The following is a 15,029-nucleotide window of genomic DNA, read 5'->3' as shown; positions in this document are numbered from 1 at the left end:
GATCTGACTGGAGGACGACAGTTCTGCTTCAAAACCACTTTTGAGGTTCCAAAATTTATTTTTGTTCTGCTCTGGGATGAAAACCCTTTCAAATGCTTTTGCACAAATTAAATTGTCTCAAAATGTCTGGTTTTGGATCAAAACCTGAGCTTTTGTGTCTGGGAAGGGGTGAGTGTGCACATTTAATGCACTGCCTTGGGATATGGGAGAGTCAGGTTCATGTCCCTACTCTGCCTGATTCAGAGCAGAATACTTCGCTCCAGAGATCTCCTACAGCCCAACATTAATGTCCTAACTATCCATTACACAGTGAGAGTCTCTCTCTCAAAAAAAACCCCCTACTGACAAAAATTTCATCAAAACTGCTAAGTCTTTGCTCAATGTTTCAGCTTCGATGAAACAAATGTTGATGAATTTAATCTAGTCGAAATTATTCCGATCAGCTCAAACTATCATTTCCTTTTTTTCTCCCAGAAGGGGAATCTGAGGCATAGAAAAATTAAACCACAGGCCAGGGTTTTGTTCATAAACATAATTTTATTTTGTTCCAAGTATGTGCCCTTGTTGATTCAACAATGTCGTCTGGAGCTTCAGGTCCTCCACCGACCAAAGAAGATTGATATGGAAAAACTCCACCTGACTTGTTTGCTCACAATTTCTGTTCTCTCTCCTTCTCAGCAGTTCAAGGTCTCTAAGGCTCAGAGAGATAGACTGCAACACTTGCACCTTATTCCAAGATGGGTAAAAATACAGCGAACAAAGAATTAGTAAAACAAAGACTCAGGGCTCCAGAGGGCTTCGAATATACAGACAGATATAAAACCTCTTATTTGGATTTTAACTGATTTAACCTCTTTTTGTCTTCTAACCAAAACGTAAACCATTTAGACTGTGGTCTTCTGCTGTTCCCATCCTCCTACTCATCCCCATCCCCCAACAGAAATAACAGTATAAAAAAGGCTTGATGTTCCTAAAACACTTTGTTTAACTAAGATTTTGTATTAAATCATGTTCCCTCCTCCCCACAAACTAACTTGAAGCTGGTAACACAGCAATATGGACTGGACAAGACTGGGTAAAGCATGAGTTTCTGATGGGTGAAGAGCTGATTATAACTTTTTGCTATTTGGTGCAGGATGTGCTTTGCATTTCCATTGACTTAAATGCTACAAAATGAAGGAAGTTATTGTTGGTGCTGGTGCCAATTTGAGCATTAAGAAAAACCTAATAATCCTGGAGTAGTTCGTGGACACATGGAAAGTTTCTTGGCTCAGTATTTACACAGATGTTTTAAATCATGGTTTGTGAAATGTATTTATTTCCCAAAGATAATCCTCCACCTGAAAAAACAAACTAAAAATCCCTTGATCCAAACCCCATTTCTTTCCAAGAGTTCTGTTAGAAATCTTGATTCCCCAATTTATCTTAGCACCCCTCATTAAAAGCAGAATAGTGAACAATGATTTTGTTTTCTTAAGAAAAAAGAAGCTGCTGCTGATCTTCATGGAGACCGTCGCTCTTTTTTCATGAGTAAATGACACTGGATGGTGCGGATTCGACTCTTTGCTGGTGCAAACTCAGGCTGGAGTTTTAATGTTGATTCATACCATCTCATGGCCTTTTCAAACTCCTCCTGTAAGGAAAGAAGATTGAAAAGGTCAGCTTTCAAAACAACAAAAGCCACAACATATTCTATTCACTTCCTATCCTAAATGATTGTGCAGTGCTGCGGGGGGTCATTAAATGTGTGGTGTTCTACCCCAGAAGTAGTTGAAGTGATCTCTCTATTTTCCTCACCTACCTCTCAGGGATGTTGTGTGGTTTATGGCCCAATCCCAGAGTGATGAGTGACAATTAAGTCAATGAGAGTGGAGCACGCTCAGCACCTCCCAGGATATGACCTTTGGGGTACAGCTACACTAGAATAAAAGCCCCATGGTCTGGCCATGGCTTGGCTGGGTCAGCTGACTTGGACTTGCAGGGCTAAATATTGCTGTGTAGACATTCAGGCTCAGGCTTGAGCCTGGGCTCTAGGACCCTCCCCCTTCACGGGGGTCCCAGAGCTCGGGCTCTACCCAGAGCTCAAATATCTAGAGAGTGATTTTAAAGTCCTGCAGCCTGAGCCAGTTGACCTGGGCCAGCCGTGGGCATTTCATTGCCGTGCAGACTTGATCAATAAGTATTTGTAAAGCACTTTGAGATTCTTGATGAAAGGGGATATAATGCCTAGCACTGTAGCCTATTTTTCAAAAATTTTTTCTATCTCAGTTTTTTTTAAACACAAGTTGTATAGTTCATTGAAATGCAGTGCGGGTTAGTGCTTAGAGCAGGAGACTCAGAGTTAAGACTTCTGGGTCTTGCTCTGCCGTTGACTCAACAAGTGGTCTTGCTTAAGTCATACCCGTTCCTTACCTCAGTGTTTCCGTTTATACAATGGGGATAATACTCACTTCCCCGTGAGGTTAGGAAGCTTAATTAAATCAGTGTTTGTGAGGCTCTCTGAAATTTTTGGATAAAAGATGCCAAGTGTTATTTATAATAGTTACACAGACCAATCAACAAAGTATAGTTTTTCTGTGATTCACTCAAGGAGGAGCATTTGTTGTGGAATTACACGTAAGCAGCCCCAAACTAGTTTCTTATTGGAAAAGTGAGAAATTAACGAGCAGCATCTGATGTGAAGAACCAGAGACTTTTCCATTTTTAGCTGCTATTATTTACAGTTCTGTTAGTAACACACGTAAGGATACTTTTATAGTGATTTGGTTTTACCCTGATGTCCCTTTAGTTTTATTTTCCACACAATTCTACAGTTTTGTGTAAGACTCAGTAGAATCTCCCAGTATTTTCTCCACTTGCCAGACGGCTAACATTTCCAAATTATACGGCAATTTGCTGGTTAAATCTAGTGTACGTCAACATTGTTAATGCTGTATTGGTAGCTAATATGACATTTTAGATACTTAGCTTACTGGGACAGATTCTGCTCCCAGAAACAGTAAAGTAATCCCAGTCACTCTGCTGGAGCTACTCTTTTTGATATATGTGTAACCTGACCCAGCAAGGGAATTTGTCTCCATGCTGCAGGCCCTATGTACTGCCTGAACTGGTGCAAAAAAGGCCCCACACAGGGAACATCCCAAGTCCAGGAAGCCCTCTGCACTTGTTGCAGAACCAATTCTGCCAGCCCTGTCGTGCCCCACCCCTGCCAAGAATCCCTAGGTCCAGGGGACATTTTAGAAGCAGGGAAAGGGTGTGCTGAGGATGGGAAAAGGCATGGTGGTATGTATTTTCAGAAGGTTAACTTTAAAAGGACACCAGCAACTCAATTTCACTTCTGTCTGACATGCTTTGCATACTATTATCTCAAGAGATCACTCAGATTACTACAATATAAAGGGATAGAGGAAAAACAATATTTTTAGTTTGTTTCCACTGTGCATTTGGCAGCACTGTGTGCAGTTAGTGACACAATATATCTAATTATGTATATGTTCCACCCCCACCACAGTAGTACCTGACCACCCAGTCAGTTTCCTCGGTTATGTGTGTGGGCCTTTAATACAGCAACAATGGAGAGTCAAAACATTTTAAAAAATTAAGAATATGTGATTAAGTCCTGAAAAATTGGCAGGGGCAATCAGAGACAAGCGTAATACCTGAAAATACTTCAGACTCATTCGTTGATACTAACTAGATTTCAAGTTGATGGTCCCCCTTTTACCAGCCTGATTTCTTGGCACCAGCCCTGCTAGTTGATCAGAATCAAGTATACAACATAGGTCCAATGAGAAGTGGATAATCTAGGCGCATGAGAGACACTTGCTCCTTTTAATCAACAGGGTGAAAGATGTTGAAAGAAATATGTTTACAATGTGAGGGAGTTTAAACTCTCTCTACCAACTAGTGATCTTTGTGGGCTGATAAACTAGATATTGAAATTACGCCTCCCTTGCGTTATCCACTTATTTTGTATTGTATTGTACCACTTGGGCCTATAGACTGCAAACTATTCAAGACAGGGACTCTTTGTTTGTCTCCAATTTTCCGGTGCCATGTAAACTTTTAGGACATTATTTAGAGGGGGGATTAAGCAGAATTATCTGCAGTTTGCTACTGTCATTACTAGGCCCCATAGCCATAGCATTGTGACAGGAGACTATAAATACAGTAGCCATCCCAGTATTAAATGATCAGTGTAGATGTGGGAATAATTCAAAGAGCATATTTGAAAGAATATTCCTCCTTTCTGATCTTGCTCATCTCCACGTCCAGCCTCCTGCACCCCCAGCCTTGAAATTCTAAGCTTGCTCCTGGGCTCAAAGCTGCTTTACGCTGTATCTGGAGATGGGAGAAAATCTAGCAGCTGCTACTCACCATTGCAACATAGACATTAGCCAGTGTGAAATGATTAACCACAAAGTGCGGGGCTATTTCCACTGCCATGGTAGCCACGATGATGGCATCATTCCAAAGTTTTGCATTGTGGAAGATGTTCGCTAGGCTTATTAGTGGCACATCCTGAAAAGAGAAGAGCCAGAGGTATAAAGGGAGTGGGCAGTACAAGCTGCATTCTCTTGACCCTGAATCAGGGAGTTGGCAGGGGCTCTACCATCTCTTCCTTCCCACTGGGTTATTTCTTGGAGATGGGTTTTATTTCTCATGGGTTTAGACTTCAGAAGTACAAATCCAGACATCTGTAATATTTATATGTAATTACACACAAAAATCTACATTAACAGAACATTCATTATGGTTGCAAAGTCAAGCACTCAAAAGTTAAGAAATGCCAGTTTTAAGGTTGCCTGTGCAATTCTAATTTGGCCCCCTTGAGCATATGCATGATATAATCTTTAGTTACATGATACCATACTATTTCCCCCCCCACAGGATTCCTCTGGGGATAAATCAGTGTTGTGTAGTGAAGGAGACTGTAGGACCCCTGCCTTATATGTTGCAGAAGTTAGAAGGTGTGTAGTGATGAGGCAGGGGGATTTTGGGAAGAGAAAGGATGGTCTTATTGTTAACGCAGCTGAAGGCCGCCCTGGAGAACTGCCTTTGTCACAGAGTTCCTATGTGATGCTGGGAAAGTTGCATAAACCCAATTTTCACAGGTGGCCACTAATTGTTTATTCCTCATTTTCTGGGCACCTGATGGGGGTCTGATTTGCAGAAGAGCTGAGCACTCTCAATTGCAAATTAAATCAATGAGAGCTATGCTTTGAATACATAAATTGCTACATCATGCTAAGTACTCTGAAAAATCAGGCCCTAGACTTCTCATATTGGGCACCCAAAACAAATGGACACTTTTGAAATTCGTCTCCCTGTGTTTCCATTCCCGGTTGTTAAAATGGGGAGAGTACCACCTCACCTCACAGGGTCTTGTAAAAATAAATTCATTCATGTTTGTGAAGCACTCAGATACTATAGTGAAGAGTGCCACAGAAAAACCTATAAGGAAATTCTGTAGTCAGAAAAGGGTTTGAATAATGTGCCGTAAATAAGGCATGGAGACACACATGAGGATAAAACAAAATATTGAATAGCTGTTCATTCAGTGCCAAGCCTCACAGAGTTTTCAAGCTGTTGGATTTCAACAAACCAAGCCCACATGTTTTCTGGAGACAGCTGCTCCTTCAAATAGGAAGACAAGTCCTGAGGTTGGAAAGCATTCTGGTATTGAGCAATGACATGAAATTGCTGGAGATTGGTCAGCACTGCAGGGCTGTGTTCTTGCCAAGTTGGCAGTGTGCTAACAACTGCCAATCATGTTACTCCAATCCCTCCCACAAAACACATTGCTAAGGGAACCAATTCTGAAGAGCCTTAGACAGTTCAATAAAAAGAAAGCGATAGGGAGATAAATAAAAAGAGTTGATAATAATAATATATGGAGATATACCTATCTTATACACTGGAAGGGACCTTGAAAGGTCATTGAGTCCAGTCCCCTGCCTTCACTAGCAGGATCAAGTACTGTCCCTGACAGTTTTTTTTTTTGGTCCCAGATCCTTAAATGGCCCCCTCAAGGATTGAACTCACAACCCTGGGTTTAGAACAGCATAATGCATAATCTCCTAGTTCCAGTCTTCCTTTAAGAGATACAGGGCAAAGGAAGACTGAATTACAGAAGTGAAACAGATGCAGTAGAACTGAAATAGATACAGTGCTGTCAGGTGGACTGCACTTGGGACAGGGAAGCCAGGCATAAACTAAATTATCTCTTTCCACCCATGTGAATGTCATCACCACAGTATCTGACCACCGCACAAAAAATGTACATCCTCCCAATACCCCTGGAGGTAGGGAAGCACTCTAATCGCCATTTTACAGATGGGGAATAGAGGCACACAAAGATTAAGTGACTGGCCCAGGAAGTTTGTGGCAGAGCCAGCAACACATCCCAGATCTCCCAAATTGCAATCCAATGCCTTAATGACAAAACCATTCTTCCTTCTTTTCTCTTCAGTTCTAATCCCAGCTCTGCCATGGACTCACTGTGTAGCCTTGGCTAAGTCCCTTCTCCACTCTATGCCTCAGTTTCCATAGCTGTAAAAAGAGGCTAATGACTATGATCAACCTCCCCAACAGAGGTAAAACTCTTTGTAGATGGAAAATGCTATATAAGCATTAAGCACTCCTAGAACATATTAACTAATCCCTGGGTGGCAGAAACAACAAATTCCTGTTCCAGCATGCCCACATAAATTTAGCAACTAAGGCAACTCCACATGATCAAGGGATTCATGTATGTATTGATAGCCTGCCTGCCATTTATTACCGAGCATATCAGTCTTGAAGAACATTCACCTGCCCTTCCAGGCTCAGGGGAGACTTATAACTGTATCTTCTGCAGGTGTGTAAAAATATATCCTACATTAAAGAGGTGATGAAAGGCTCAAGGACCTTCACTAGGACTGGCTAATATCCTAGGTCAATGCGTTGGCCAGGTGAGAGTGCATATGACATTTACACTAGCTGGGGGTTGCTGATGAGAGCTAACTGATGAGAACTCGTTATCTGGCTACAGATGAGCCACAAGGTGGGAAGAGCTGCCAGTATTTCATTTCAGCGGTGAGCAGTGTCGTACGTACCTTCATGTGATGCGGAGCGTAGTGCAAGGCCTGACGCAGACAGTCTATTGCTTTCTTCCCTTGACCTTTCACCCTCCAGTAGAGAGCCGCCATGCTGGAGAGGACCCAGGAAGTCTGATTCTGAAAAAAACAATGCAGCAGGGGGGAAAGAATTACACAAACCTGTACAAAATATTCTCCCAGCCCCACCTCCTCCCTCTACACTCCATAACCAATGTTTTCCATTTAAAAATTAAACAATATACCTTTAGAAAAGGCAGCAAAAAAAGTGTTTGTTACCTAATAATGAGATATACAAAACAGCTAGATTGCAAAGTCAAATGCCTGAAAATTAGGAAATGCCAAATTTATGGTTGCTTCTGCAACTTTCATTGTGACCTGTTGTGCATCCATCTTATGCACTCTTGAGCACGAGTCCTATGGAAAAATAGTATGTAATTTAGGAATGTAACAATGTATCTGCACCAGCAGGCCAAATCAATGTTGCATGGACAACCTGAATTCTGGCATTTCACAATTTCCGAGTGCTTGACTCTGCAACCTAAAGAAAGAAGAGTTACTTACTCTAGAATAACTATGGTCCTTTCAGACGTCTTGTCCACATGGATTCTACTCTTGGCATGCCTACGATCCATGCATGTAAGATTGAATTCTCCTAGCCAGCCGTGTTTGTTTGGACTACACCTGCACCATAGTTGTCATTATGCCTCCCCACCCCCCCCAGCTGAAGGCACAAAAGAAAGAACAGGCCCAACTGTCCACCTGTTCCTTCACCAATACAGGATCCCAAAGGAGTAGGACTCCATAGTTGTGGGGAAGAAGGTGGGTCATGGAATCCATATGTATTACATCTTAAAGAACCACAGTTACTGTAGGGTAGATAACTGAGTGACTGTCCACATAGATTTCACTCTTGGTAACTAACAAGCAGCTATCTGGCTGCTTGGAGATGGCTAGTCGGAGTCCTACTTAAACAAAGATGTCAGGACAGCGCTACCAAAGTGGGCATCTGATCTAGAAGCCTCTACCAAAGAGTAGTGGACCATTATGGAACAAAGTCTAGGTTGTTTCAGAGCTAGTAGATAGTCCAATATTGCTGAAATGAGTGATGTCAAGACAGACCATTGATGCTGAGATGCCCAAATAGGAAACTTCTTCCATTAAGTTTATAAATCAGCCTGGTTTAGTGTTTCCTGCTTTGGAGCAGAATGTTCTGAATTTCACCTGATCAACTTCTTTTGGTGGATGTCAGTCAGACAGCAGATGTAATAAAACTGGGTCCAGGTATAAAATCTGAACATTGTTTTATGACTGACTGACTGACTGACTGACTGACTCACACACACACACACACACACACACACACACACTATTAACTCAATAGCAGTCTTGTAGTGTTTGGATAAGTTATTTGGCTAAGGAAGAAAACTAGCTGATGGACGATCTGTGTTCTATGCTTAACCCAGCCATAGTCTTAGTGAGAGGCCTGTGGGAGATCACAGGCCAAATTCCTGGTTCCCTTATTTGGGTGAAGCTCATTGGATTCAGTGGGAGTTGTAGCTGTGTAAGAGAGGAGAATCTGGACATTAATCTCTGTATATTTTAGTATCCTCAGCTTTAAAACAGACACAACAGCACTGTCCCTATTTGGCAGGGGTGCCATAAGGCTACATTTATTAATGTTTTCAAAGTACTTCAAGATCCTCAGATGGAAGCCAGTGAAGAAGAATGAAGTATCACAATCAATGCTGCCCAGCACAGGGATGATATCATATGGGTGGGATACCAAAGAACTTTACAAATGTTATTTTATTAAAGAGATACGCACAGAGATCTGACTGCTTCACCTCACATTATATAACCACAGAATGTGGGTCAGAGAAAGGCTTACAAGCAATTGCAGGTACTGCATAGAGATAGAACTCTCTTTAAACTATCATCCAATATCACCATGGTCCTAGACCGAGTTTCTGGACAGATAGCCCCGAGGGCTGGATTGTCAGGCAAGTAAAGTACAAGACACGATAAGACCCTGTTGCAATTTTGTCCGTCACACACACATACCTTTTCCAAAACTTTGGCTATTCGAGTTCCGACTTGTTCTAATGACTGTGGTGAATACTGGTCTTTGCCAAGATTCTGTAATACCTAGGGAGGAGGAAAAGGCAGGTGCTTAGAGAGTGGAAATTGACAAGATGAAATCAAGGAAACACAGATAAGTAAATGGCTTCTTAAAATCTGATGCTGTCTCCCAGCAAAGACCGGATCCCTCCCCTAAGAAGGACTCTGTGTTGCCTGCATATCTGGGGGCTTTTGTGTACAGTACAAATACACTAGCTGGCAATGAGAACATGGCCCCTGAAGTACAATACTGAAAGGTTGAAAACATGACAAGAGATGGATTCAACATTTTGTGATCTGCTCAACATATATGGTAAATTTTTCTTTACATAACTTTGTTATTGGCAAAAGATCCCAGACTGACAACTCTAGCGACTGTTTAGCCACAGAATAGGTATAGCCTTGGCGGCAGTCACTAGACAAATTTCCTCTCCAGTGTGCATTAGAGGGACAACTTCTAGGAGTGAGAAGGCAGTTCAGTGTTCAGGGATCATTTGATTCTCGTCTCTTTTGTTTAGAAAGCAAAAAGGGGAATTGATAATATGGTCTTTGATCTACTAAAAAATGAAGTGAGATCATCATAGGCTGCTGAATACCCATTATTTGGTAGTAAGTACATTCATTAGTACCCATGAGCAGTGAATCAGTGAGGAAAGGTTTGTTAGTCTATTACAAATCCGCGGAACCATCCCATCCTTGACATAAACCTCATGGTCTCTTGATCCTTAAAATCTCGGATAGCCTTCAAACAGCAATGTTAAGACAGAGGTGTACCTCTTTCAGCTGACTCTCTCCAGTGTAATGCAGGCTAGCCCGATTGGAGACCCCTTGCAGATGGTCCAAGGTGTGCATACTGGCAGGTAGATTGGGGCTGCAAAGGGGCTCCATGGCTGGTTCTTGCAGCTGTGTGGCAAAATCGATGTGCTCTGTAATGCTAGAAAGGAAGAAAAACAAGTTCTAAATCATACACAGACCCTTCTGGTCAGGAGAGGGAGGAGTCAATTAACAAAAACAGCTTATGTAGCAGGTAAGAACAGGAGGAATTTGACCTTCACTTTGTAGACAAAATTCTAAAACAGCAGACTTCTTTGCTAACCCATTCTAGCTCATACTTGTCTGTCTTATTAGACTGCATAACTGAATGGCATTATTGAACCATCTTCTGTTGGCGAGACAGAGCTCTTCTTCAGGAGTGGCCGTTAACCACAAGCTAGTTTCCTTACAGCAGCAGAGTTGATATAGGTCACCAAGGATAGGGGCATATCGGTAGTTTTTCCATTAGCACTTCATACACGTATGATTATACAGATCATGCAACCCCCCCACCCACTGCACCCCCAACCTGGCTCAGTGTTTACATTAGTTAGAGCAGGTTTCCAAATCCAAGACAGCTCACCCTCCTCTGTCTGACTAACCAATAGGTTTTATATTCTCTTCTGTGAAGGATGCAAATATGAAGGGGACTTGCAATATTACAGCATGGGCTAGAAAGGAAGGGAGGGAGATAGTCTGTCTATTTTGACTTAACAGTCCGTACAAGGAAAAGCCACCCAACAACAGAACACAACAAAAATTAAACTAACCAATATGTAAATCAAAAAAAACAAAATATACCCATGCAAACCCACAGCCCTTCCCCAAAGCCCTAGCAAATAGATGGCCTTTGCAGCAATCCCTGAACGTCAACAGATTCAGACCAAGGTGGGTATCAAGTTCCAGAATCGAAAGGCCCTGCCGGAGAATGACCTGCTGACAGCCTCCTCTCTCTTATATCATTGGGATCTAACTCAGCACTTCCATTGACCGCAACTACAACACTATCGCTCACAGGCAGCACTCTCTCAGTCCTTAAATACCATCTGGAAACCAGCAGGCAGCCCAAGTAAACCTGGGAGCATTGGTGTCATGCTCACAAGATACTGTGCGTAACAAACAGGCTGCACAAGAATGGATTTAAGGAGGAGCCCCATGTAAATTGAGGTGACAGTCAGTGACAACAGTAACATGATCTGTATTTGAGAGAAAAGGTCCTTGCCAAGTACAGATAGAAAATAGCCGCCCTGTTCATTGCTGCTATAGGACCGTCTGAAACAACTGAGGATCTACCACTACCCCTAAACTGCAAACGTGAGTGGCCCATGGGGACAGACACCCTCAAATCAAAGAACAAAGGGGCTGTCACAGTCCCCAGCCCTGCTGTTGGCTCCATGTTAAAGACTCACCTCCCTGGGTAGAGTATCATAGAGGTGCTATCAAGATTGGCTGAAGCCATAGTAGAGTTGCCATTTGCTTTAGCAGGCCACTAAGATGTTTGGCATATGTACATAAGAAGACCATACAGCCACCCTACCCCGATTACTTGATTACGTTCACACGCATGATACTCACTCAATATTTTTAGCAGAAACAGCTAGCCATGTGCTGGCTACAGTAGTGAACTCCACCCTGCGGAGTTTCAAACACTCATCAGGACTTGGCCAGCCCAGGCTGCGATAGTCACGCCTTTTCCCTAGAAAGAAGCAGGCAATATCTTAAAAAAAAAAAAAAACAAGCTACGAAGATTCATTTTTAAAGATTTATAAAGGATCAGATTTACACAGCACTTTACACATGTAGAGGCATGTGAGGTATTCCCTGCCTCAAAGAGCTAAGGCCCCATCCTGCAATTGGATCCCTGTGAAAAGAGCCCCACACCTGTGTGGAACCCAGAAGTCTGCCTATGGTGATCTGATTGCAGGATCCGAGCCTAAACAGGATATGGCAGGCTGCAATGTGTATGTTTAAAAACCTTTTTATTAATACCTTTCCACATCTGTAGTTTAAGAATAATTACTCTCTGGGTTACACACAAAAAAAGCAACGTGTTACCTGCATTTCTGCACTTGGAGTTTCTTGAGGTAAATTATTAAATAGAAAATATTACCAAGGAGGTGCTGAGCTTTCCTTGTCAGTTCTGCAACTACTTCCAGAACCAATGCAATTTTTTTTTGATTATTATAGCCTCTGTTCGTCTTGTTTCAGGGTGAGATGGAATAATGTCAATATTTTTCAGGGAATAACATTATTATTGATCATGATGGATGATAACTTTTACAGAGTCTTGCTTGTGGATCTAAGAGTACTTTAGAAACCATTAAGAAATTAAATCTCAGAGCTCCCCGTTAAGTAAATATTATTCTTCCCATTTTACAGATGAGTAAACTGAGGCAGGGAGGTACTTTGTTCATGGTTATGCAGAAGATCAGTGACAAAGTAAGGAATAAGACCGATGGGCCAAACCCCACTGAAGTCTTTCCACTGACTTCAGTACGTTTTGGATCAGGCCCTACGATTTCAGATTTCCTGTTTTAACCACCAGTCAATACTGTCTCTCACATGGCAGTTTCAAAACAAGTGGAGTGTATAAGCAGAAAAGTATTTTAGCAGCTCAGCAAGAGGCTAACTATGCTGGCCCTATATGGTTCTAACTATTACAGTGCTTAATAACATCAACAATACTATGTAGAAAAAAAAAAAAAAAGCAAGCAAGCAAAGAGCTAAATACATTGCCTAGGCAGCATTTCAAGATCTATTTCTAGTTACTTGATTTTCTTTCACCATTTGGATCTAAATCTTACCGCCTACCTCTGCATGAAAGTGCTTTCCCTTTTTGCAAAATTAAAATAAATCTATTACATCAACTCATAGAAAACACTTTGATTAGAGGCCTGTTAAAGGAAGTTGTACTAGGTGCGTCACTGGGAAAATTCATGCCAGGGTAATAATTTCTTAGCATGTCAATACTGTGGAATGCATTTCACTCTTAAGTATTCAGTAATTCACATGGACATTTCTGAGCCCCCCTGCTGGTGGTGGTGGTGATCATCTCACTGAGGAATGATAATATATAACAAGAGAAAGGATGGTCTGCTGGTTAGGGAGCTAGCCTGGGACGTGGGACATCTGAGCTTATTTCCCTGATCTAGCACAGATTCCTTCGTGACCTTGGGCATGTCACTTTGCCTCTCGGTGCTTCAGCTCTCCATCTGTAAAATGGGGATAAATAGTATTTCCTACCTCACAGGCGTATTGAGAGGATAAATATATTAAAGAATATGAGATGCTCAGATACTACAGTAACGGACACCATACAAATACCTAAGACCGAGATAGCTAGATAATATTTGTGAGCTCAGCATTATGGGGGAGTGTAAGGTCACAGGTACGATCCAAATTTCCAACCTGCTTAGCCTCAAGTAATCTTTACTGTTTGAATATTAAACAAATCCAAGTCTTCCAACTGCTAAAATGGGAGCTTATTAAAAGGTGCATAGTAGAGCCTTCAAGGTGGCCTCCTAAGTCACAAGGTCAAATCCACCCCAATTGGTCAAAGTCAAAAAGTTTCCCTGAGCCAATGGCTCATTGACACGACATAGTCCAGGCATGTCAGTTTCATAGTGAACAGTACACTATGGAGTGATGTGGCCAACGTCATGTCCAACTGCTTTGACTATCCTAGTCCAATGGATCAGGTACCCATTTTGCAGCTGGGTGAACTGGAGGTGGCCTTTAAGTCTGAGATTGAATTAGACTCAAACCCACAACCTTCAGGACTGTAGCTGAGCACCTTACCCACTCGGCCATCCCACCTTTCAACTGGTCACTGACTAAAATTTGTTACAATAAAGTAGCCCTTTGCTTGAAAAAAAACAATATGTCTAGCATCAACTCTGCAACATTACCCAAGTACAACACTCTAGACTCCATGTCTGCTGAAATCCTCCACATACCTTCACTTCATCTCATCTTGACTATTTGAACTCTCTCCTCTATGGCATCCCCAGGCGCTTCTGATTCCAGCATGTGCAGAATACCACTGATGCCTCGTGGTGGAGGCACACCTTCACACTTGGGTCAAGCCTATCTTACAGATCTTGCTTCTTTCTATTTTCCTCCTGCATTCCCTCTCTGCTCCCTAGCACAACCTTAATCTCTCTCTTCACCTTACTTCACCTCAGTTGGTGCAACAGTCTTCTCTTCTGCAATTCCTACCATCTGGAACAGATGTCTAGTCATTGTTTCAGGCCATCACCAAAGAAAACACAGTAAAAATAAAAACTCAGTAGTACTTTGTGACTGGGACCACATTTGGTTTTTGTCTCAGAATGTAAAGTCCTTGGGGCAGGGATTGTTCATTATATCAAATGTATCTCATACTGTGTCTGTCACCGGGGTATCTGAAGATACAAAAATGCTGTGCACTTCAATGACACCAGGTAAATACTACTATACTACTACACCACCACCTCATTATCTCTCTGGCTTCATTCAAATATTGCCCCAAAACATCTTTCCTCCCTTGCTTTTTCTCCTCTCAATTTCTCTCTATTATTTTTCATTTTACCCCCAAAAGTGTGTTGGGAAACAGCTGAGGTGAAAGATGTTATATAAAACACAACTGTACTCTAGAAATAGGGGCTCCTAGGAGAATTTTAATGGGATAGAATTTTAACTGTGCCACTTATTCATATAGACCGAAATATACCTCTGTAATCTCACTATTATCCATTTGATGTATTAATACAATGGAATGTGAGGCACTGCGGGATTTGCTTTCCCTGAAAACAATAATTTACCTGGTGGTCCAGGGGAGGGTATCTTTGGGCCACTGATCTCCAGTGCCATTTGGTAAAGGTTTTCATCTTCTACATTAACCCCTTCCTCTCCATTTCTCCCAGGGGGCTCCTGAAGATCCAAGCTTTCTGCTTTTGGTTTCTTTAAACGTTTGACCTGGAATGTGATCTGTAAAAGAATAACATTGGTAGGGGTAAC

General features: G+C 42.0%; 1 protein-coding gene across 2 annotated transcripts in view; it reads right to left on the bottom strand.

The window, feature by feature from the left end:
- Window positions 1-517: 517 nt before the first annotated feature.
- TTC17 (tetratricopeptide repeat domain 17) overlaps window positions 518-15,029 on the bottom strand; it is an 85,705-nt gene continuing 71,193 nt past the window's right edge. The window contains exons 19-26 of one of the 2 annotated variants that reach the window (XR_010600602.1): window positions 14,834-14,999; window positions 13,988-14,265; window positions 11,607-11,727; window positions 9,993-10,152; window positions 9,162-9,245; window positions 7,098-7,217; window positions 4,378-4,521; window positions 518-1,633 (exon numbers count right to left, since the gene is read on the bottom strand). Coding sequence is in view for 1 of the 2 variants with exons in the window: in XM_005286752.4 (XP_005286809.2) it covers window positions 1,502-1,633; window positions 4,378-4,521; window positions 7,098-7,217; window positions 9,162-9,245; window positions 9,993-10,152; window positions 11,607-11,727; window positions 14,834-14,999 (927 nt within the window). In the remaining variant the exon portion in view is untranslated. The remainder of the gene's footprint in view (window positions 1,634-4,377; window positions 4,522-7,097; window positions 7,218-9,161; window positions 9,246-9,992; window positions 10,153-11,606; window positions 11,728-13,987; window positions 14,266-14,833; window positions 15,000-15,029) is intronic. The other variant, XM_005286752.4, reaches the window with a different exon arrangement.

This window comes from Chrysemys picta, chromosome 4 (genome assembly GCF_011386835.1).
Source record: "Chrysemys picta bellii isolate R12L10 chromosome 4, ASM1138683v2, whole genome shotgun sequence".
Classification (NCBI taxonomy): domain Eukaryota; kingdom Metazoa; phylum Chordata; order Testudines; family Emydidae; genus Chrysemys; species Chrysemys picta.
Note: the sequence above shows the minus strand (reverse complement) of the source record. Positions and strands in the feature narration are given on the sequence as shown.